This window comes from Formica exsecta, unplaced genomic scaffold (genome assembly GCF_003651465.1).
Source record: "Formica exsecta isolate Colony F162 unplaced genomic scaffold, ASM365146v1 scaffold394, whole genome shotgun sequence".
Taxonomy (NCBI): domain Eukaryota; kingdom Metazoa; phylum Arthropoda; class Insecta; order Hymenoptera; family Formicidae; genus Formica; species Formica exsecta.
This window is the reverse complement of record NW_021851177.1, coordinates 366,221-388,439: the sequence shown is the minus strand read 5'-3', so window position 1 is coordinate 388,439 and position 22,219 is coordinate 366,221. Positions and strand designations below refer to the sequence as shown.

The window sequence follows — 22,219 nt, the reverse complement described above, 5'->3', positions numbered from 1 at the left end:
GGGAAAAAAGAAAAAGGCGTAAGTCCTCCGATCGTGTTGAATCGTCCCGGACGCGCGTCGTAATAATCGGGTGGCGGCGCGACGCCGCGTTTCGACCCGGCTCGGCCGCCGAAAAAATGTCCGGCATCGAGTCGTCCCGAATTCCAGTCCGATTCCGACATACCGGACGCGCGACGAGAAAGAATCCGATGTAATTCCACCGTGTTACCAGGTAGCACGGCATTGCGTTACTCCGAGTACGCGACGACGACGACGACGGCGACGGCGGCAGCGGCGGCGGCGGCGGCGGCGTCTCGACGTCGACGCCGTATTTTAAACCCGCCGCCGGCGCTCGCGACGAATAAATTTCTTTTCATCGATTCGGCCGCGTCGACCGTTCTCGAGACTGCCCGCGACCGATGCGTTCTTTGCCCCCCTCTGTCCCCGGGTGACTCCCAAAATTCTCGCCCTTGTCCCCGAATTCTCGGTTGTACACTCCCATTTGATGCTAAGTACGCGGTTAGGCTCATTGCTGTTTTATTTAGAGAGATTCTTGTCTTATATTGATACCAAAACTCTTATATTCACGTCAGATCGATAGAACTCAAAATCAGACAGATTGCATTTACAATTAGCGCTAAATACGCGGAGAGAGGAATCTCGAGATCTTGTCTTTCGCAAAAAGACGCTAATTCTCGTTAGAATTTTTCTACGAGGATTGAAACTAATTGTTATAATTCAGATCGATTTAAGTTTGAATCCTATTATACCTGAAAAGTGTTGTATATTAATTAGATGTAAAGTGTGTGTTATACAAAAATTATTAATTAATTTACAGAATTATAAAAAGAAGAAAAAAGAAGTATACAACTGATTTGCCGATATGCAAAACTATGCATGTTCAATTTAATTTAGCCAAAACTATTATTTCGTGAATGATTTTTTGTATATTGCCGTTTACCATCGCGTTTCCATAGTCTCGGCGAATAAACGCCGAGAATATTCTCACGTGTTGGCAATATCCGAACACGACGGAATTATATCAACTCGAAATCCTAATTTTTTCATTCCATTCCTCGCGAACTCGACCGGTGAAATCCGTCCCTTTTTCATCCTATCCGTCCATTCTTCACTTTTGTGATTTTTCGCGCGTCCCGACTGGCAGCGCGGACTATACGCCGGGGTTGCCGTCAGTTCTTCGTCGGGACTGTACCACCCCACTGTTGTTAGGGGGGTGTGGGGAGACTAGGGGTGGTATATGATCGTGTATATACGCCGCCGCAAAAGTATTGTCGGCGCGCTCCACCTCTCGATTTTCTCGCGAAAATCCTTTTCGTACGGAAATCCGTGGACTAAGTGGCCGCGCGCTATATCGAAAATTCGGAAAAATTCCCCGCCACACGACCATCATTTTTGAGAAATTTCAAACATGCGGTTCGCCCGCAGATATATTTGGTAGGATTTCTCTCTGGCGCGACGAGCCCGGACAAAACTCTTCCGGCCGATCGGAGTATATACGGCCAGGGGCGGCGGCGCGAGGGACGAACGTGAGGGGGGAGGGAGAGAACGAGGGGATGGGGGGTACAATATGGGTTATCGAGGGGGCCCCACCCCCAGGGGAGAGCAGGGGCCCTCATTTTATTACCCAGGCTCCCATGACGGTTCTCAACCTTGGCCGAACTTGATCCTCTCGCGCGGTAGCTCGTACGTTTCATCACGCACAAAACTTTTGCGTAAACACATATCCGAGCGAGACCGCCGTTCTGTACTCATCCGCGGTATCGCTAGATCGAGAAGGTATCGAACTATGTGTGCGTTTACATCCCTCGGACGTAAGTGTGCGAACTCGCGAACGGAAGAACAACCGCGAAAATATTTGCTTCTATTTTTATCCCACGCGAGAATACAGTAGCGTGAGCGAGCGGGTGCGATGTGACGGATGTGCGCGATGGAAAATGTGAAAAGTGTTCGATAACCGTGTAACGGAGGCTTTTGCATTCGATAACGTCATCTCGCGCAATGACGTCACCGCGCCGACACCCGCCGCGCGCTCCGGACTCGCTCGCTCCCTCGGGATCTCAAGTTTCCTCGCGGAAAAAACCAATTTTTCGCAGAAATTCGCCATTTCTACAGAACATTTCGCCATCTTATATAATATGTAACGCATTAAAATATTAATAGTGCTTATTAGTTCATACGGTTATACAAAAATGTTCCAGCTATATTGAAGAATATTTTAGAATCCAGATTATTTGGTGAATTTTCTTAAAAGAAAATCTTAAGGAAAAATTTGCAGGAACGTTTGCCCCAATTCAAACTTGAAGCTGCAAGGAGAGGAATGAACTATATACGTGGGTAATTTTAGGTCGATCTTACTTTCACACAAATATTTGAGATTTTTATTCGTCGAACAACTAATCTGTAAATTAAAAATTAATATTGGAAAAACATTGCAAGGAACAGTAAATTTCTTCATCGATATTTTTATCAATAAAAGTCCAAGTCTATCAAAAAAATCTGTCGATAAGAGATTTTTCGATAAAACTAAAACATTTTGAATATGCTGTTTACAACAGCATTGCCTGCATCATCTATCTTCTGTACAAATGCATATTCTGATCGTACGAGTTTTCATTTTCAATCGTAAATACATGAAAATCCAAATTAATTTCTCTCCGCTCCCTCATTAAAAGTTACTTGTTCAAATGTAATTATTTTCACGTGATATTAACAAGCATGATTGCTGTAAAAGTTTGATATAAATCAAGATATATTATATACTATATAATAAATAAAGAGACGAATTTCAAATATACAGAGGAGCTGAGATCACACACGTATGTATAAAATAAAAACAAAATTGATTCAAATGTCTTTTAATAAATCTTTTACTTTATAAACCGTTGACAAGTCACAATGCTATTCTCATTACATATTTTGCCCTATCTTATCGTAATTGTGAAATTATCGCGCCCGCATAACAAGATGCAAAAATTGCGGATAAAGAAACGGAGCAAAAAAAGACGAGTTAGCACAAAAGAAACGTGTGCGCATGTAGAATCGTATAGCAGGCGTGTAGGAAACACACGAAGGGTAAATGAGGCGCCATCAGTCACAGTCAAAATGCTCCACGTCATAGTCGGGAGTGGATCTCTCTCGCGTACGTCAAAGTCCAATGATGGAAATTAATGCACTTTCTTTCGCTGAGTAACGAATACTAAAACGGAATGTCCGCGATCACGTGAGAAAAAATTTCTGCTATCCCTTTCTTTCTCTTTCTCTTTCTCTCTCTCTCTCTCTTTTTGATTTTAATTCACTCCGATGCGTCTCGAAAAAAATCAGTGATTAAATTATGTATGAAAATATTGTTCCGAAAAATCTTTACGAGATAGAGAAGCACAATGGACAACACGACGCGTTTCAGAAGCTATTCTGCGTATCATGTTTCTTAGAAAATAATAAAGAAAAATATTACATATTCCGCTTTCATTCTGTTGCGTTTTCTTGAAATATTTGCAAATCCATTTGAATAGTTGATTTTATGTTTTTCATGAATATACGTTTATCTCCACATCACGAGTTTCTTATTTCAAGCTTGCATGTGCTATGTAAAATATATGAAAAAATATATTTTTACCTTCAATTATTATATGATATAAAGTTTCTTTTTCGTTTATATTCTTCATATTTTATTAGTTTTTATTAATAATAAAGAATCTCCGTCTGTATAAAATACTTGGGGGTATAACTGCGTCAGTATGATATCAATATGTGATATCGATATGCGTACTGATCCTTTGTCAGTCAAAAGATTTATTTGTGGTCTTTTTTTATCATCTCTATCTCATAAATCGTGCGAAAACACACAGACTTCAAACATTTTAGATTAGTCACGGATACTGATCTTATTCTAGTTTAGAAATATAAATTATATATACGGGCACGAAGCTTTGTAATTTAAGACCTTAAGAATAAGGTTCTATGGCCTGGAAACAGAAAGATGTGTTATATACTCATACTAAGACGTTTGAAGAAAGTCACAGAACTTCGCAGATTGTTATCGCGTTCCAAGATGTCAATATATATCATAACAGATATATTATAGTTAACAGTAACGAGATTAGTTCCGGCGACAAAATTTATGGCGATCGGAAACATACATAAATATCTCAGATCGCTTCATTAATTTAACGCGACATAAAAAAATGCACGACTGGACCGTATAATCGGCCTCAATAAACAGTACATAGAAGGTTACGTAGAGAAAATACATAATCGGCTCCTGAAAAACTCGTTTTCATATCGGCGGCGAACCGGTTAACAAACTTCTTCTTCTTCTTTTGATATCGTTAATTATCGTTCGGTATACAGATATGCCTGTCTTCGATGTGTATTGGAACTCGTTTAAACGTTCACATTGTAGACGGCGGGCCTCGTCTTTTGTCTCGCAACTATAGTAATCATCTCCGGTTTTTGTAACGCGTCTTCTCTTTACACGCAGTCCCTCTTTACCGCTTTTTTTCATTTTTACCCACCGTTACATTCGCTCCGTATCATTCCCGCGACGTGATAATACGTTCCTGTCTTTTCTTTATTATCCTCCGTCCTCTATTCTAGTTTAGAAATATAAATTATATATACGGGCACGAAGCTTTGTAATTTAAGACCTTAAGAATAAGGTTCTATGGCCTGGAAACAGAAAGATGTGTTATATACTCATACTAAGACGTTTGAAGAAAGTCACAGAACTTCGCAGATTGTTATCGCGTTCCAAGATGTCAATATATATCATAACAGATATATTATAGTTAACAGTAACGAGATTAGTTCCGGCGACAAAATTTATGGCGATCGGAAACATACATAAATATCTCAGATCGCTTCATTAATTTAACGCGACATAAAAAAATGCACGACTGGACCGTATAATCGGCCTCAATAAACAGTACATAGAAGGTTACGTAGAGAAAATACATAATCGGCTCCTGAAAAACTCGTTTTCATATCGGCGGCGAACCGGTTAACAAACTTCTTCTTCTTCTTTTGATATCGTTAATTATCGTTCGGTATACAGATATGCCTGTCTTCGATGTGTATTGGAACTCGTTTAAACGTTCACATTGTAGACGGCGGGCCTCGTCTTTTGTCTCGCAACTATAGTAATCATCTCCGGTTTTTGTAACGCGTCTTCTCTTTACACGCAGTCCCTCTTTACCGCTTTTTTTCATTTTTACCCACCGTTACATTCGCTCCGTATCATTCCCGCGACGTGATAATACGTTCCTGTCTTTTCTTTATTATCCTCCGTCCTCTTTTTTTTTTTGCCTTCGTACCACCCGCCATTTACTTTTATTTACATTTATCGCCTCGGCTTTACGCAAACTGGTCACTAACGTAACGCAACGCCAAGATCGCGACCAGGCCGGATAAACGTCTATCATTTTATCGCTTCACGGCCTGATTTAAAGGCGAATTAGCTGCCGCTAATTGATATTCTAAGCGACAAGATCATCAATTTCAAAGTTGAACTGAAAACCCATTTCTATCGTATAATCGTAGAAAAGCATGAATAATTATTTACGATGCCGTTTGCAAATATTTCAAAAAATAGAATCGAAAGAAACATAGCTGCTATTAGCTACGAGATACGAAGATAGCTCGCGTGTATGGTTCATCGGGAAAGGCGGCACGTCGTGCCGCGAAGAAAAGAAAAGAGGCTGAGAAAGTATCCAAGAGAAAGCACGTGAAGTTTCGTTCGGTTCCAGAACACGAACGCTCGAAGTCGTTTCTTTCTTTTCAGGCCTGACCATCGTCGGAAGTTCCCTTCGATCTCTGCCCTCCCTTCTATTAAGACTCTATCGGCTTCACATTGTTACACATTCTCTGCGTAATACTGACTCCGAAGAAGCAAATGCGACGCTCGAAATGTTTAGAGCGCGATCAGCGAGCGACAAATATAAAGAGAGAGAAGAATTCACTCGCGAAAGATTGGATAGAAAGTACGATTGCCACCCGCGCGGATCAATTTATTTAAAGATTCGGCAACGGATTGACGTCTCTCAGCACATCTGTTGCGGTTCGCGCTTCGTCTAAATTAATTTGAGCGATTTATGCGGAAGTCTTGACTTTTGTCCATGGTGGATCTTGCTTTGATACTTCTTCTTCTCTCCGCGCTAATTTAAATTGTAAGCGAATGCTAATAAATCTACATTTTAATACAACTTACATTCTATTTTATGTGCTAATTGCAGACATCATTTCATCAAGATATTACTACAAATAATTATGAAATCTTTTATCACAAAATATTTATACATATTTATCTGCTTCTAATTTTTCGTGAAATAATTAATTCTTTATATTAATAATATTAGACTTACATGTGAATATATAATAATTGCTTTAATGCATATTCACAAAATTCACATTCACTTTTGTATGCTCAGATATCGAAATTATTTCGTTCCAATTTCTCGAGAGACCTATTCTCTATTAAGACATTATGCGCATTCGGTTCTCATCCCTGTCTATTAAATCTCTTTTTCCTAAGATAAAATCGATGTAATATACATCTCGAGATCGGCTTTATCGTAGAGATAGTGTTTCCTATTGAACCCGAGTTCCACGGTGTGCTGTGCATACGAAGCTCCTCTAGTAGTAAGTCATTATATCGCTTTGAGGCTTCGTTCCACCCGCTTCTTCCTTCCGTGATTTTATTATTAGGTATTCTTGCTTCCGAGTCATACTTCGAAACTTCGTTCGCCGCGACCGATCCAGAGAGGACTCTATCCCGATCTTAATATAATCCAGCGAGTGGAAAACGCACGAAAATTCCTCGAGATTTGACTTTGCGAATGAATACGAAATTTTGATTTAATTCGTTCGATCGTGCGATTCTGCGAGGTTTTTATTTCACCGCACACAACACGGCTAAAACTTTATTCGTAACTAATATTATCACAACCCACACGACTCGTCTTGATTATTTCGCGTTCCACGCATCCGTCGCGTTAATCCGAACCACCGTCAACCACCCGCCATATCCGCCGCCCTTCATAGTAATGTGCCACATTCTATCCGATTGTACTATAAGCTTCTTTCAAGCTTAGATCCTGTCGATTCGAAGCAGCGCGTTTGGAAATCGATTTAGCTCTAACCGATACTGACGAATAGAAACGGAGAGAGAGAGAGAGAGAGAGAAAGATGATGGAGAAGTCAGAGTCTTCCTCTTACATACTATCGCATTTGCTCGGAAGGATGAACTCATCCACTTCGATTCAAATTTCATTGATCTCGTACATGTTCGCTTCCCTCCCGTAGATTGCGGATTCCTCAATCTTTTCTCGAATATGAATATTTCTATTGTATTTTATGGCTATTTTGTGTCGTTTGTTGATGATGCTCTCTCCTTCTTTGCTTTAAATGTGTCTCGTTCTCGAATTTTTTAATTAAGATTGTCGTCAATAACATTGAACGTATTGTACGCGTTCAAATATCACAATAATTATGGAGATCTATATTGAAAATTATTTTAAAAATATCTTCTTCGACGAAAATTTAAGATAGCGATGTCTTTTTTGGGCGTGCAATGTACTTCGCAACTTCTCAGTATGTATTTAACTTTCTTGGCAAGTGAGCTTCAAATGAAATTTCCGTTAAAGTAAAGTCGACTTGAGATTCACCAATACTTTGAAATTAGAACATCAAGACACGCAGGTTTAAAATCCAGTTAGATAAACGTGGCTTAACATTAGCTAAAATCAGCGATGACTTTGACTTTTTTTTTTCCTTCATTGCCTACATCATATGTAGGAATATTATAGAGAACTATGTATCTGGAAAGAAGCAGGCAATCGCGTTAAGCTACGCTTATCTCAAGTCTAATTGTTGCTACGATTTGGTCCAAGTATCCGAGTCGATCGCGCGATCCCACTCACACCCGCCAGACTGCTAGATTAACGGGGACGCTTTCCTTTGTGCAAACTAATAGAGAAATATGAATTTCTAGGCGCGTAATTCGCGAAACTGAATCGTAAAAGCGATCGTTCCCTCTATTTCTGACTAGTCGCTATTTCTTCCTATATATGCCAACTCGGTCTTTTTTCTCGTTTTGTTCTCGATAGCTTTCTTGCACTCGACTAAATCGCTCCCTCCCTTTCCCTTTCTGTCTCTCTCTCTCTCTCTCTTTTTGCTTTTTTCTTTCACTCCTCTTTGTCTAGGTAACTCCCACTGTAGGTAGAACTACGCCAAACTTTATAGTAACGGTACACTTAGCAGCTCTCCGACTATCTCTCTCTCTCTCTCACTCTCTTTCTGCCGAACGCAGCGTAAAGATCTGCCACGAATAGTATTTCAACCGCTACTAATTCTCTTACGCATGGAAATTAATATTTCCTATCTGTCGATCCGACTATCGCAGATAATATCTAAAAACAATTTATAGTTCTACGCGACTGTATGATTATAATAATATAATTTTATCTTCGTTATTAATATTATATCATTAATATTTTGTGGCGTGTTTATAATGTATCAATTATTATTAGTATATTGCGCATACAGTGTAACACTGAGCTCAACGCAGTCGGGTTAGAGTCAAGTGTTGAATCAGCATCGATTCGTTTCGTAAGCGATTCAAGGCGAACTGTCAATGATCCTTTGACTCGATGACATTTTGCGCGGCACCGATCGCTGCTTAAATTAAAATGCATGAGATTTTATCTGCGCATATTTTGCGATTTATTAATTACACATGGATGACCATCAAATAGCAGTAAGAGACTTAAGACTACGAGGTGAAATAGTTTATTTACTATGCAAGTTACATGTTGCGTCTTGCTTTTTATCATTTATCATTTAAATTTTCTCATTTATTGATAGAATGGGGTTCGCATATTCCTTATTTTTACAAACTTTCTGTTTTTTCATTATAAAAATGCATTCATTTCTTCAAATTCATTTTTTGTTCCTCTTTCGTTTGTGGTTCCACATTTTTGCTTTTATTTAATAAAGAGAATTTTCGTTAAGTACAATACTTTTAAACAATCTTTAACGCGGCATTCTTCCTTTTTCTCTTCATTCCTACTTCTTTACTTCCTCATTCTTTATTCAACCTCCATCAATCATTCCTATGTATACCTATGTTCAACGGAGTAACGGCTACACTGCATATATTTAATCACTGACTCGACTTTGATGTAATTAACTAGCATCGCTGTACTATTCACTATACTTGTGAAGATATATATATATATATATTTCATGCACATTAACATTCAGAATACACGCTAAGTATTTTTTATTTTTCGAATGAAGATTTTAATCGCACAAATCGTTGCTTGGTTATTAATTTATTACTTATTATTAAAAATCGAAGAGTTAATAGCGGTTCGACTTCGAATATTCTTTTACATATAACAAGATGTTTTTCTGCGGCGGCGTTAGCACGGATCTGACGGAAGTAGCGGAAGAAACGGCGGTGAACCTTGCAAACGCATGCTGACAACGCACGAGATGCGACGATAGCGCGAGGAAAGATGATTTATGACCGTGGGACACGCCATGTCGTTTGCTAAACTTTGCGAACGGCTACGCGAGAGCGTGTGTGTGCGTGTATGCGCGTGTCCACGTGCGCGGGGGAGTAGAGAGTGAACGAAAAACACGAAGAGCGGGGAGAGAACGAGACGGAATGGAGAGCAGGGGGAAACTAGAGTAGAATTTATTTCGTGTTCTAGAGAGAAAGCATAGTAAGCCCTCTCTGAACACTATACATGATATATGAGAATATACACGACAGATAGTAAATACAAAGAAAAACCTACAAAACAAGAAGAGAAAAAATAGATAATACACGTATAATACAAGAGAAAATAAAATGAAAAAAATGGGTTGTAATCAAATAGCAAATTAAGAATATAAATAATAATAAATAAATTATATATATATATAATTCAATTGCGTACAAAAATAGAATAGTTACACGAAGAATAAATTGGAATCAAATTTTTTTTAACATACAAGCATGTATAAATTATTTATAAATTCAAGTTACATAAAAGAAAAAAATTCTTCTGAAAAATTGATTTAAATTAAAACTGAAAAAAAAAAAATTAAATTTTACTGGAATATCTTATACATGCAGATCGTTTCCGAGTGACCGTGACAGAACGAGGAAGAGGAGATGAATGGTGCCAAAGCGGGCTACCGCCACGGTTCGATGGGATTGTAACATTGAAATTTGGATCGTTGCCTTGCGAGGTTCCACGCCTCGTTAGCCCGGACGACTTTACGCGACCGCGTTTAAAAGCGCGCCTTGTACACACGCACCTGTCACCATGATATGCACAGGGTTAAACATACTACGCATGATCCGCGTGCACGATCATTACAACTGCAGTTTACGAGGCTGTTCGTCGAGATCGTATGCTGGATCGAACGCAAAAAGGTCGCGATATATATTTTCGACAGAAAAATTCATATATATTTTCTTTATCCTTTTGGGGCTTTATATATGCTTGCTGAAAAGAGTTCTATTTATTCGTTTTTTTTTTTTTAAATTAAATTCAAATGCAAAATATTTTTTAACGCATCAACAAGTTTCTTTGAAATATTTTTCCGGCAAAATTAGCTCTAGTTTCCGAGCTTTAACACTCTGCCTCGATTGTATTTTCCTGCAATTCTTTCCGACAGCTCGCGTTTGATCGCAGAGCCTCCGGTTTGCAATTAAAAAACACATTTACTGCAGAAACAATCGATATCGTTGCAAGTTTAAGTAAAGAGCTTGCACAGGACTTGCAATTTTTGTCGCGACGTAATGGCGCTTCAGTTACATCGCCGCGATGAAAAAGCATTTTTACACTTCACATTCGAAGCCGCCGCTGGCGCGAATCATAAAATAAAACTGGTGCCACGCGAGTGTCCAGTCGGCTTATCGTAACCGCGCTGCGACATTAAAAAGCGGCATAAACGCGCGCCTATAGGTGGGTGTGTTAAATCTCTTTGCACCCGCACACATACACACTTCAATTTAACCGCTATACGATACACTATAATTTCACGGGGAATCGTCATTTTCGCATGCGCTAATATTGCAACAGCAAATGCAAATTTTTTTAACGGAAAGTTTATCTCATTTATGTTTCGTTTATTTTATTAAATCTATCGAGGCGCATGATTTCGTTCTGCTCGTTGAACGCGTGCAAACGTTGTCGAATCGCTGCCGGATTTTAACCATTGATTGCGTAATCTTGCGATAAAATCATTTAAGTCCAGTAAATTTTTTTTTTTTATATAAAAAAGAAAGAAAAAAGAATAAAAACGGCAAATTTTATTTATATCGGCACGCGAATTTGGGTCATTTACAGGATCCACGAATACGCAGAATGTACGGCCCAAGTATGCATAAGTAAAAGCAATTGCAATATGCCGGTTCGATTCTGACCTTTTCCTTCTCCCGTCGCAACGATCGATGCAGTTCACGTATATATGTGTTTATATATATTGACACGTGCACTCTCTCGCTCTTTCTCATGTATGCTTGTATCAGCGAAATATAATTTGCATACACGCCCAATCCCCTATACGCGAGAATAACCACAAAACGAGATAAACAAAATTTCCCGGATAGCTTTGCGTTTACCGAGACGATTATGGTACAAAAATATATTTCGAAAAAATAAATAATTTTTTATCACGAAACCATATTTAAAAGACATCGAAATTTTTTTTTGCTTTTTTTTTCTAGAGTATATGTATATTTCTTAAACACGAAAGATGAGAAAAAGACTGTGCATTTTAATTCGTAGAACTTATAATTTATGGTTTCGCGAAACTAATGAATGGCATTAGAAAATGTCAAGAGATGGTAATTTGAGATAAGAACGTTAATCATCTTGCTGCAATAATAATACCTGTAGTATTTATGATTTGAAATTAAAATTTGAAAAAATAAAAAAAGAAAAACATCGTACAAATATTTGTCACAAAAATTTGTTCGAAAACTTGCTCGCATAAGTGGTAAGCACGTGGAAAGATTTTTCGTGTTGGCACGTATACTTCACGCTAGAAGCGTTGACAGCTCGCTGCTTCTTCGCCTCTTGCTCCTTTTATCCGATACTAACGCGCGACAGAAACCGAAGAATTTATTCGGACCGCTTATCGAGACCTCCCAGGGAAGAAGACCGGTTGTCCATCCGAAGATTAATGAACGTTGTACTAGGAGCGGAGGATCATTAGAACGCATTAACCTCGAGCACATTCGTTTTTTCTTTTTTTCGCGCGTTACTCAACCCTGATGACATATTGACCACTACTCGGCAAAATATCAAAAAGAAATACGGCTACTATTGCCTGCCGTAAATTGTGCATCGTTGACAGGAAATAATCTTTTCGACGAACTGTCTTATGAATACGTACACATATGCAAACAGCGACAAAATTATTCGAGTTTAACGATTTGTATTTAGAACGATTGCAGAATTCAATCATACCCTTTGTTTTATTAAAAATGCAAAAGTGTAGAAAATTATTCTCTAGTCCAACAATTTTTAAAACTATTGTAACTGATTGCGTGTATATAATATTTTTAAATTATGTTACAAAATATCTTCTCTTTTTTCTAAATATTACTATTTTCATATCATAACTTTTAAAAGTTGAATCCAATTAAAGATGTGTTATTATATGTCACACATATTGGTTATCAATTACTCTAGAAAATTTATGAAAAAATTATCTTATAAGTGTATTAATTAAATAACTTACATAACTATAATTTATTTTTAATTAATTTTTGAATATACAAGTAAAAATCGAAAGTCAGTTATGACACACGATCGCGGTAAAAGATGGACGAATGCAGCATTTTTTGCGGAGCCTCGATTAACTATCAACAGTCTGAATGACATGTGCGAGCAATAATGATTTCCCTGCATCATATCTTATCACTATTATCGTGGATCACTCAGAAGAGGTTAGTTTATCTGCCGCGGTGGTATATGGGTTGCAGATAATTTTATATTGTAATATATAGCAAAGCCGACAGTATGTGGTTTTAAAACAAAAGATTTTCATCCCGTATTAACTACATATCAAAAGGAATTATTTCCTTCATTTCGCGTAAATAGCTTGTCATGCGTGTGTTTTTTTTTACCGCCGGTAAAAGAATTATAAAATCTAGTCAAAATACTGCATTTTATACTATTTTGATTAATTTTTCTCTTTTGTAAGTAAAGTCATAAAGCATTCTGAGAAAAAAAGTTCCTATGACTTTTGAAAAATTCTTATTTATAAATATATGTAAAATTTTATATCTATATACAAGAGTATATCTTAATTATATTATTTATTAACAGTGATCAAATTTAAAAATTATCAATTAAAATATTTCGAGACTATGATTTATATCAGAATTTGCATATTTGTACATTAAATATTATTAAAAAATATATTATTTAGATATAATACATAATATTACGAGTTTCAGTGGAATCACGATGACAATTACAATTGAGTTAAAAGTTCGATACACAACCTTGAAATTAAAAATTAAAATATGCTAATACAAGGTAAACGTGACAGAATCTTTATCTGTATGTTCTTCATATAGATACAATAGAGGAAAACAAAAAAAAGTTATCGATGACAATGACTTTATGATCTAAGCTTGTTTCATGTACCTATAAGCTTTTTTGTGAATGTAAATGCAACTGACAGAAACGAATAAAAATTGCAAAACAATTTAACGTACGCGATTAAACAAAACGGTGGGCAATATAACCTTTATCAAAATAACGATATCTCGAATTGCGATAAATAGCGCATTCGATTAAGCATACCGTAAATTCCGTCGCGCTGACCATTTCGGTTACCGCAAATATTTTTTTATTGTTTTAAAGAGATATTTATTTTCCTGATTTCACAGAAAAAAAGATATCTCTTTGTTCACATAATAATCAGAAAATTGATAAAATTATTGCATAATTGTAGTTTATTAAGAATCAGTAATTTTTCGGCGAGTGAGAAAAGTTTCACACAATTTATAACTCAGAACAATATATTTTATATAAACTCCGCCACCCCCAATTCTCTTTAATTAGTTCTATTCTTCCGAAAGAATGTGAATTTTATTCTACTATCAAAAAATTGATTTATTCTAAAATGATAAAATGAAATACATATCGAGCAATGAATTCGTCGCGCAGACGAAGACAAGGGTTCCGATTACATCGTGCGAGTGCGAAGGGCCGACAAAGGGTGAGTAAGATTCGCCGGTCGTGCGAATACAACGTAAAAGAAAAGAGAAATGAATTCGAAAGCGTACTCACCTCGGTGCGCTGCGATAACCTCTTGTTCAGCTCGTGGAGCCTGTAGTCCGGCTGGCTGTAGCCATAGGCTGGAGTATGCCTCCTGGGGACAGGCAACGATCTGTCAGATCAGACCGATCGGTCAATGTTAGGTGTGCTGTGTACAGCGTGTTACTCTCGCGTGTGCGCGCGAATGTTTCATGCATACAATACACGAGTGATCATCGCGTTGCATCGAGCCCCCTCGTCGTTCGCGAATTTTCGTAAAGCATCCCGAGGGGTACTAACGATTGGCTGCTTGGCTCTCCCGAGCACACCGCAAAATGCCCTCGGACATGGCACAGATTCGCGAAATGTAGTCTACGACTTTCACCACGTCCGCGTCTTTTTCGATCTTTTTTTAATGCACCGAAATACAAAAGCGAGGATTTATAAACGACACAACAATGTTAAAGGGCTCGATGCAACGCCGAATCTTTGATGAATTTAAAAAAAAAAAAAAAAAACTTTAATTAAATTAATTGAAATTATGTTCGCTCAATTTATTAAGATTAATTTTTCAAGTCCTAAAAAAGATAGTCGAGATCACGGTTACAATTAATCTTTCATTTGTGCAATTTTAATAAGTATTGATTCCAACGCTATACACTTGTAAAGTGTTTTTGGTCTACAATAAGTCGTTAGTCGTTAGTTGTCAAATTGACCAGCAATCGATTATTCCAAGAATATCCTCGAAATAATCGACTGTGCTTGGTCAATTTGTTAGCGACTAACGACTCATTGTAAACCGGGCATAATAAAAGTTTCTTAATTAACATGTAAAGTTTATATGTGAATATATATCTATGGTATTGAAACACTCTCAAAATCTCTTAATGTTGTAAATTCCAATTCTCAACTAAAGATATGTTATAATTTCGACAAGCTCAGATTTCACATAGACACACGAAAATTATCTCTTGTGCATGACGTAACATACTCGTGCATCTTTCAGAAAGATTCAGCACTTTTTTCCTCGCAGAGAAACGAAACGTAACGAATATTATCAATTCTAAAACCGAGAGGAAGACAATAAGTCACAATACTCGCTGTTGTCACGCCGCGAGATGCATAATTAAAATGTCATTAACCTTTTTTTTCTTATACCGCAAATGCGAAGCATTAGCCAAGGATATGTCCCACAAGTATTATTCTCTTCCTTCTTTTTTTATTGCACTGTATGTCAGTCTTTTTTTGCGGCACCGCATTAATTAATCCGCGACATATTTCAATATCTTAAAGAAAATAATATAATTAAAAATATCTAAATAATTAAAATATCGTGACTCTTTTATTATTGTGTTAGCGATTACAGCTGATATATTATTGCATTAATGATACATTATAAGCAAACTTCGGATGCTGTAAGTAAACTTCTGGATACTATCATCGTGCTTGTATATATATTATGTGAGCGTGTTCCATTTAGCAAATAATATAATATGTGTGTATGTTTGTGTTAACAATCGCAGAATTCTAATGCAAGTGTACGTGTGCAAAAATGTTTTAAATCGATCTTTAATAGTCTCGAATATGAACAAATCATTATCGTATATTATAAAGTTCAGCTGTTTGATGAAATAACACTATATCGCAATCGATAACGCAAAGGTCTTCATATTTATGCTGTCAGTCCGATTGTCGACGATCATCCAGACACTAATAATTTGATATCGATTATCAAATATATTACACGCGAGGGACATATTAAATTTTCACGAATCATAGTACAACGATGAGTTGATTACAATAATTTTGTAATGGCAAACATAAACGCGTATTAATTTCCATGCATCGCAATACCATATTTTTCTTCCATTCGACTTGAGTGCACGACGTCGTCCGTGAATTATTCATTTAGAAAAACAATTCATCACGCGGCGATCGAATGTTGAAATAAAAACTTCCTATACTTCTAAACGTTTAAAATGTTTGAGATAATTTGTTTAGATTATAAATCAAATTAAATTAAGTAAATTAAATTTTAAATTATAAATTTTTTTCATTTTATTTCTACGTACAAATTTTCCATACAAGAAATACGATGTTGTTGAGCGCGGTTTAACCGACGCTTTCAAATCATCGAGAATCAGGTTCTCGGCTCCCGATCGGTCGTCGAATAACAGTTGGTTAACCGGCGGGTAATTAACGGCGCATTGATAATATTTAGTGCTCGAAATGCCTGGTGTGCATCGCGCGCGTACTCGCGCCCCAAGGCCGGACGAACGATCATTAAGAAGCAGCGCGGCCCGGTGATTAATAACAAGAGTACGCAGAATATTCCGATAACATAGAGTTCACAGCGCGCCGAATTTCCGGTAACGAATTTCGGCATCGTTCGATCGATACTATATTTAGCACATTACACATTCTTTTGCGGCGTTTCGCATAATGAACGAATCGCCTAACCTCGATCTACACACACTGAAGAAAATAAAAAAAGAAACATAAATATGGAAAAAAATTGTAAATGTTATATTTATAAAATATTTTAAGAGACAGAGAGATCAAGAGACGTCTTTCTCCCGAATTCTCGAGCTATCGACCTTGATGATACACGTGTCGCAGTATTTTCCGTGTATTAGTCGGCCTTGTAAATTTATTATGCTAATTATAACGCGCATAGTTGCACGAGGCTATAAGAGAGAAGGGAAAAGAGATAAACAAAGTACTGCGATGCGAGAATAATAATTACGCGGGCTATTAGTGTACGCATGTCTTAGAGATCACGAGACGGACTTGTTCCATAACTGACGTTGCACAAATGTAAATTAACGCCTTATTTAAATTCTATGGAATGTCGCAGAAACACTTTGTGTGTATAATTTTTCATTGGACTTGTGATATCACTCGTCGCAATCGGCACTATCGATGATAAATATCCGGTATAATAATTACATGAAGAAACAACAGTTTTTTTTTTGCAATAAATTAAATAGAATTATAATGCAAATAAAATAACTCTACAGACGTTTAAACGAATTTTGATAGAGATTATGATTTCAGAAAAATAATCTTTACTACTGATAAGACGGTTCCTTTAATTTTTTTATTCAGCGCGATCGATAAGATAAATCGCTTGAAGATTTCTCAAACTCCATGTCATGAGAAAATATTAAAAACTGCAAACAAATAGATAACTTTGTCTAATCTTACAATCTACATGATAGATAAATATATAGGATATATATGTGTGAACACATATTTACTTTCATTTAAAAGAAAATTTAAGTGCGATTAAGATTAAATTAAAGATTATATTTATTGATAAAACTTTGATAAATGTCAACTAATGGAATAAACAATTATAAATAGTAGAGATCGAGGACCAGAAGAAAAGTTTCAGTGTGATTCTCCTTTTTCATGTGCGAGTCATTCGCACATTCAGTTCATACGCCATCCCAAGATCGATCGCGTCCGGAAAGAAAACTTGGACTTTCTCGTCTCCAGAGAATCGACGCCATGGGACGTCGGCGACACGTCACTATCGCACACATGTATACGCGCGCGTGTGTACGTGCGTCAGGCAAATTTACCCGGAGTGGGTTTGAGGACTTAAGGGTTGCAAGGATAACCCAGTGTCGTATACGGTTTACTAGGGAGTGACGAGACGCGTGAACAAGCCTTTTGTCTCATTTGAGATACCGCTTGATCGAGAATAAATGTTCGATGTATTGCAATAATAGAAATTATTAAAAAGAAGCTGCTAAATGAAGCATTACAATAACTCGAGATTTTCCAATCTTAATTTAATAATTTTATATAATCCTACATTATTTAACAAATTATTTTTATTCTTCTAAAAATTAATTATTCATAAAATTTATAAAAAAGAGAGAGAGAGTCTTATTTAAAAACAGAATTAAATCTCTATTTTTTTAAGAAATATTTCAAATGTCTATTAAAATGTCTAATTTCTAGTCATACTAACAATATATTTGACTCGACTACTCGCAGTTTCTCGCATCGAATAACAGTCATCCAAGAATTGATCCACAGAGATATAAAGGGACGCGATTGTTTCCGAACGTGTCCGGAAACACGCGCGCGGCACGCTTGAGGAATCGAGCGTGTAAGACGGAATTGAATCGCGCTAATATTTAGTCCGATAACGTAATTTCATAATAACCCCACAGCGTGCGTGCATGTAACGCCCGGCTTTTCATTCAAGACGTGCCTCGCCGATCGAACTAATTAATTCGTCGCACGGCAGGCAGGTCGCCGCGCGAGTCCGCTACGATTTTTACCCGCCTTTTTCCCACATCCCTGTTCTTCACCGAATCCGGAAAGGATCGTGACAGATCATTTCGCCGATACGGAACTAATCCGCTGAATGAAAAACCAGCGCCTCGCACGCGCGCGTTCAAGTCGGCATGCAGCCCGGAATCTTTCAAGGCTGCGCCTTCAAGAGTGTACGTTTAAAGAGGTTCATTAATCCTGGCTCATCGTTTCTTTCTTTCGCGAACTATAATTGCCTTATAATGTTTCCGTAAACATTCTTTGTATCAAATATGAATAAATTTTGTTAGCAATACATTATCGGAAATGAAAAAATTATGGTAATTTAATAATTGAAAATATTTTATTCATTTTAATTTATTCACTAATAAATTACTGCTAGGTTTTCATGAACAGCAAAGATAAGATAAGACCATTAATAGGAAAATTTATCGATTTCGAGAGTCATTCATTGGTTATGAAAATATTCAACTCGATGTAAGAATCTGCAAATCATTTTTCTTTTCTCACGACAAAATTGATGAGTTTTTTTTTTTTTTTGCATAAATGCAATAAATTCATCAGAAAAGATAAATTTTATAAGCCGCAACTTGGCAACTACGAAACTTAAATATACATGCTATTACATTATAGATTTTATATTAACTTTACGTCTTCGTAGAGATAATATATACTCTTCTTGATTGTGTCCGCATAGACGGACATAATTCATCGTTAGTTACTAAAATAACATTGGCGGCAAGTATCGATCGCCATGCGGTTATCTTGCGCGACAACTCGTTCCCATCGATACTCGATTATGGCATCGGACGGTTATATGCGCATCTTTTCTGAACATTTTGACATTTCTAATTTTCGAGAATCTGTTTACTTCTCAAAAAGTAATATAATAAATTCTAATCGATCGCTCCTCCTAATCCCGAGTTGGCAAACGAGCCATGCGAAAAAAGAAATTCTCACAAATTCTTTTATCGGGCAAATAAACATATATGTATAGGTACATGTGCAATCAGAATAGAATTGAGATACTTTTTAATCTCTAGAATCATCAAGATTCGAAAGATTATATTTTCCAAATCTCCGTATTTTCCTATTTTCGCCGATGCACGATGCACGTTTACACCGACCCCACCGCATCCTCGAAAGGGTTAAGGTGAACGATCAGCCGCGTCCGATTACTCCGGTCGACGTTGTACGCGCCACGTGCTCGTGCCGGAAGCGGCATCCAGCGCGGCCGATATCTCCTCGCAACCCCGTCGGGGTCCGCGGGATTTGCAAACAGGTCGCCGTGGGTGGCTTCGCCCGTTATTAAGCCACGGGAGTTAATGGCTTTAGTTTAGTTCGCGTGGCTAATGGGCGTCCCGACGCACCGCACCGCGCCGCTGGGAATCAGCTGACCGGCCAGCTGGTCCGCGTGGCTCAGCTCGCGTCGCATCGCGACGCTGCGCGCGCGGAACCGCCGGTTGAGAGCCGTCGCCTGCAGGGGTCTCAGATTGGGTTAGCAAAGGGCGCAGTTTGGAGCGAGGGGGCGGCGGCGGTGCCGGGGAAGAGAGCGAGAAAGAGAGAGAGAGAGAGAGAGAGAGAGAGAGAGAGAGAAGGGAAACTCGGGGGGGCACGCGGGAAAGGGGGGCAGCAGGAGGGTGTTATTAGGGGTTGCTCATGGGGTGGCGGTACGATCAATGCCAGGGAGTCATGCTAGTCCCCAAACCCCTCCCCCGAAGTCTATATATAGCGCGCGAATACACACATGTATGGAAGTTCGCGCGTAGACGGCTGAGTGTGTCGAAAATGTCGCGCTCTGTTCGTGTGTACTGATACACACAGAGTTAATCTATGCTAGAAGAGGAAAGAAAGAGAGAGAGAGAGAGAGACAGAGAGAGATAAAGAGGGGACAGACAAGGAAGGAAGAAGAATGAAACGCGCGAAGCGCGTAAACGCACGTGTGTGGACGGATATTTTCAACTCCGTCGGACTCCGGGGCATTATCCTCCGCACGAGGCGTGTTTTCCGCATGTTATTCGCGAGTTCGGCAGCAAGTTACTAACAACGACGACGACGACATCGGTCCCATTGATTATGCGCGCGGACCCGGCGAATTGTTCGCCATTAATAATCGTCTCGCGATAATATTCCATGCGCGCAAATCGCTCCCAAATCTCACTCCGACGATTATTGAACTTTAAACAAGTAAAGTAGAATTAGTTGGTTAAAGTAGAATTCAGGTTCAAACTATAATCGACGACTAGGAAAGTAATTAACCAAAGTTTACTTGTTTATTTACATCCCTAGCGCATAATTCGCTGATATTCTTTTAATTTGCAATTTTTATTATAATAATATGAAAAATATCTTTTCCTTTATAATAATAAAAAAAAAATAATAATAATAATGATTTTCAATTCGTCTGTAATGTGTTAATATAACGAAGAAAAAATACAAGATGTACGATACGATCTACATATATTGTACAATTTTTTTAATAGTTTTTTTTCCCTTTCATCTTTTTAGAAAAAAAAGGGATGGCAAAATTAATTATTGTAGATAAAACGTTAAGTTAAACCGAGGAGAGACTTTCGTAAACAGTGTTGTGTTGGACACACGGCGCATTATGTATCTCAAAGTGATGCACCGCGTGTAATGCGCAATCTGCATGTCATAAGGATAATAATGGCGAAAGGTACGAGCAAGCTCGTACGGGGACATTATCACGAGCTTTAGCCCGTCCACGCGCACGATGCAATACGGTGATGGCCTAACTGTCGAAGGACGGCGCGACGCAGCATTCGCTATTAACGAACCTTTCGTATTGATCGAAGGGACAGTTCTGCCAAATCTGAAATCGCGTCACCGACGCCGCATTTATTCGGGAGAAAATTCATTTCGTTGAGATACAAACGATAACATTTGTATCTTAATATATGAACACGCTATCGTCATATACGCGATATAAAAAAGTATTGAGCTTGATGTATCGCGAGGAGAAAATTTTGCACCGTATGATATCTATCAAATGTCACTAATTTTCTGACTTGAGTCGCATAATTTTTATAAGAGAGAGATGGAGCTTTATTTATATAAAATTAAATAATAAGGATTATCATCATCATCGTCATCATTTCTTAGGACCAGATTGAGCTTTTCAAGCTACTAGATATTTCGAAAAACACCGCGAACAAGCATGATAAATAAAATCGCTCGAATCGCAGATAACGGCGGGCGCGCGTGGGCTCGCTCCTCTTAATTACACGCAGAAATTCGCTGGCCGGGCCAGATTCGGAATAACAGCCGACTCAGCTCCGCCGGCGCCGCCGCCGACGCCACAGCAGCAGCAGCAGCAGCAGCAGCAGCAGCATCGGCGGCGACGGCTGCTGGAACCACCACCTTACACTTTCGCGAGGACTTTCCGTCGCTGGCGCAGCAGTAATCGTGCCGCCGCGCCAGCAATTTATCGCTGCCCGTGACGGCGTTTTATCGGCGATATTCGTTCTTTTTTCCGTCCTCAGACCCGCCGGATAATTCACCTGGACCGAGAGACCCGTCCGCTCTCGCTCCTCTTCCCTTATCCTCCTCTTCTCTCTCTCTCTCTCTCTCTCTCTCTCCTACGCGGATGACGATTTCTCCCGGGCATATTTTGTTGGCATGTTTCTTGGCTCGATAGC

General features: G+C 38.3%; 1 protein-coding gene across 5 annotated transcripts in view; it reads right to left on the bottom strand.

Moving 5' to 3' along the window:
* The window catches only part of LOC115239745 (LIM domain-binding protein 2), a 171,354-nt gene that overhangs the window by 9,264 nt on the left and 139,871 nt on the right, over positions 1-22,219 (bottom strand). For 4 of the 5 annotated variants that reach the window (XM_029814430.1, XM_029814433.1, XM_029814431.1 and 1 more), the window contains one exon: positions 14,304-14,403. In XM_029814430.1, the coding sequence (XP_029670290.1) occupies positions 14,304-14,403 (100 nt within the window). The remainder of the gene's footprint in view (positions 1-14,303; positions 14,404-22,219) is intronic. The other variant, XM_029814432.1, reaches the window with a different exon arrangement.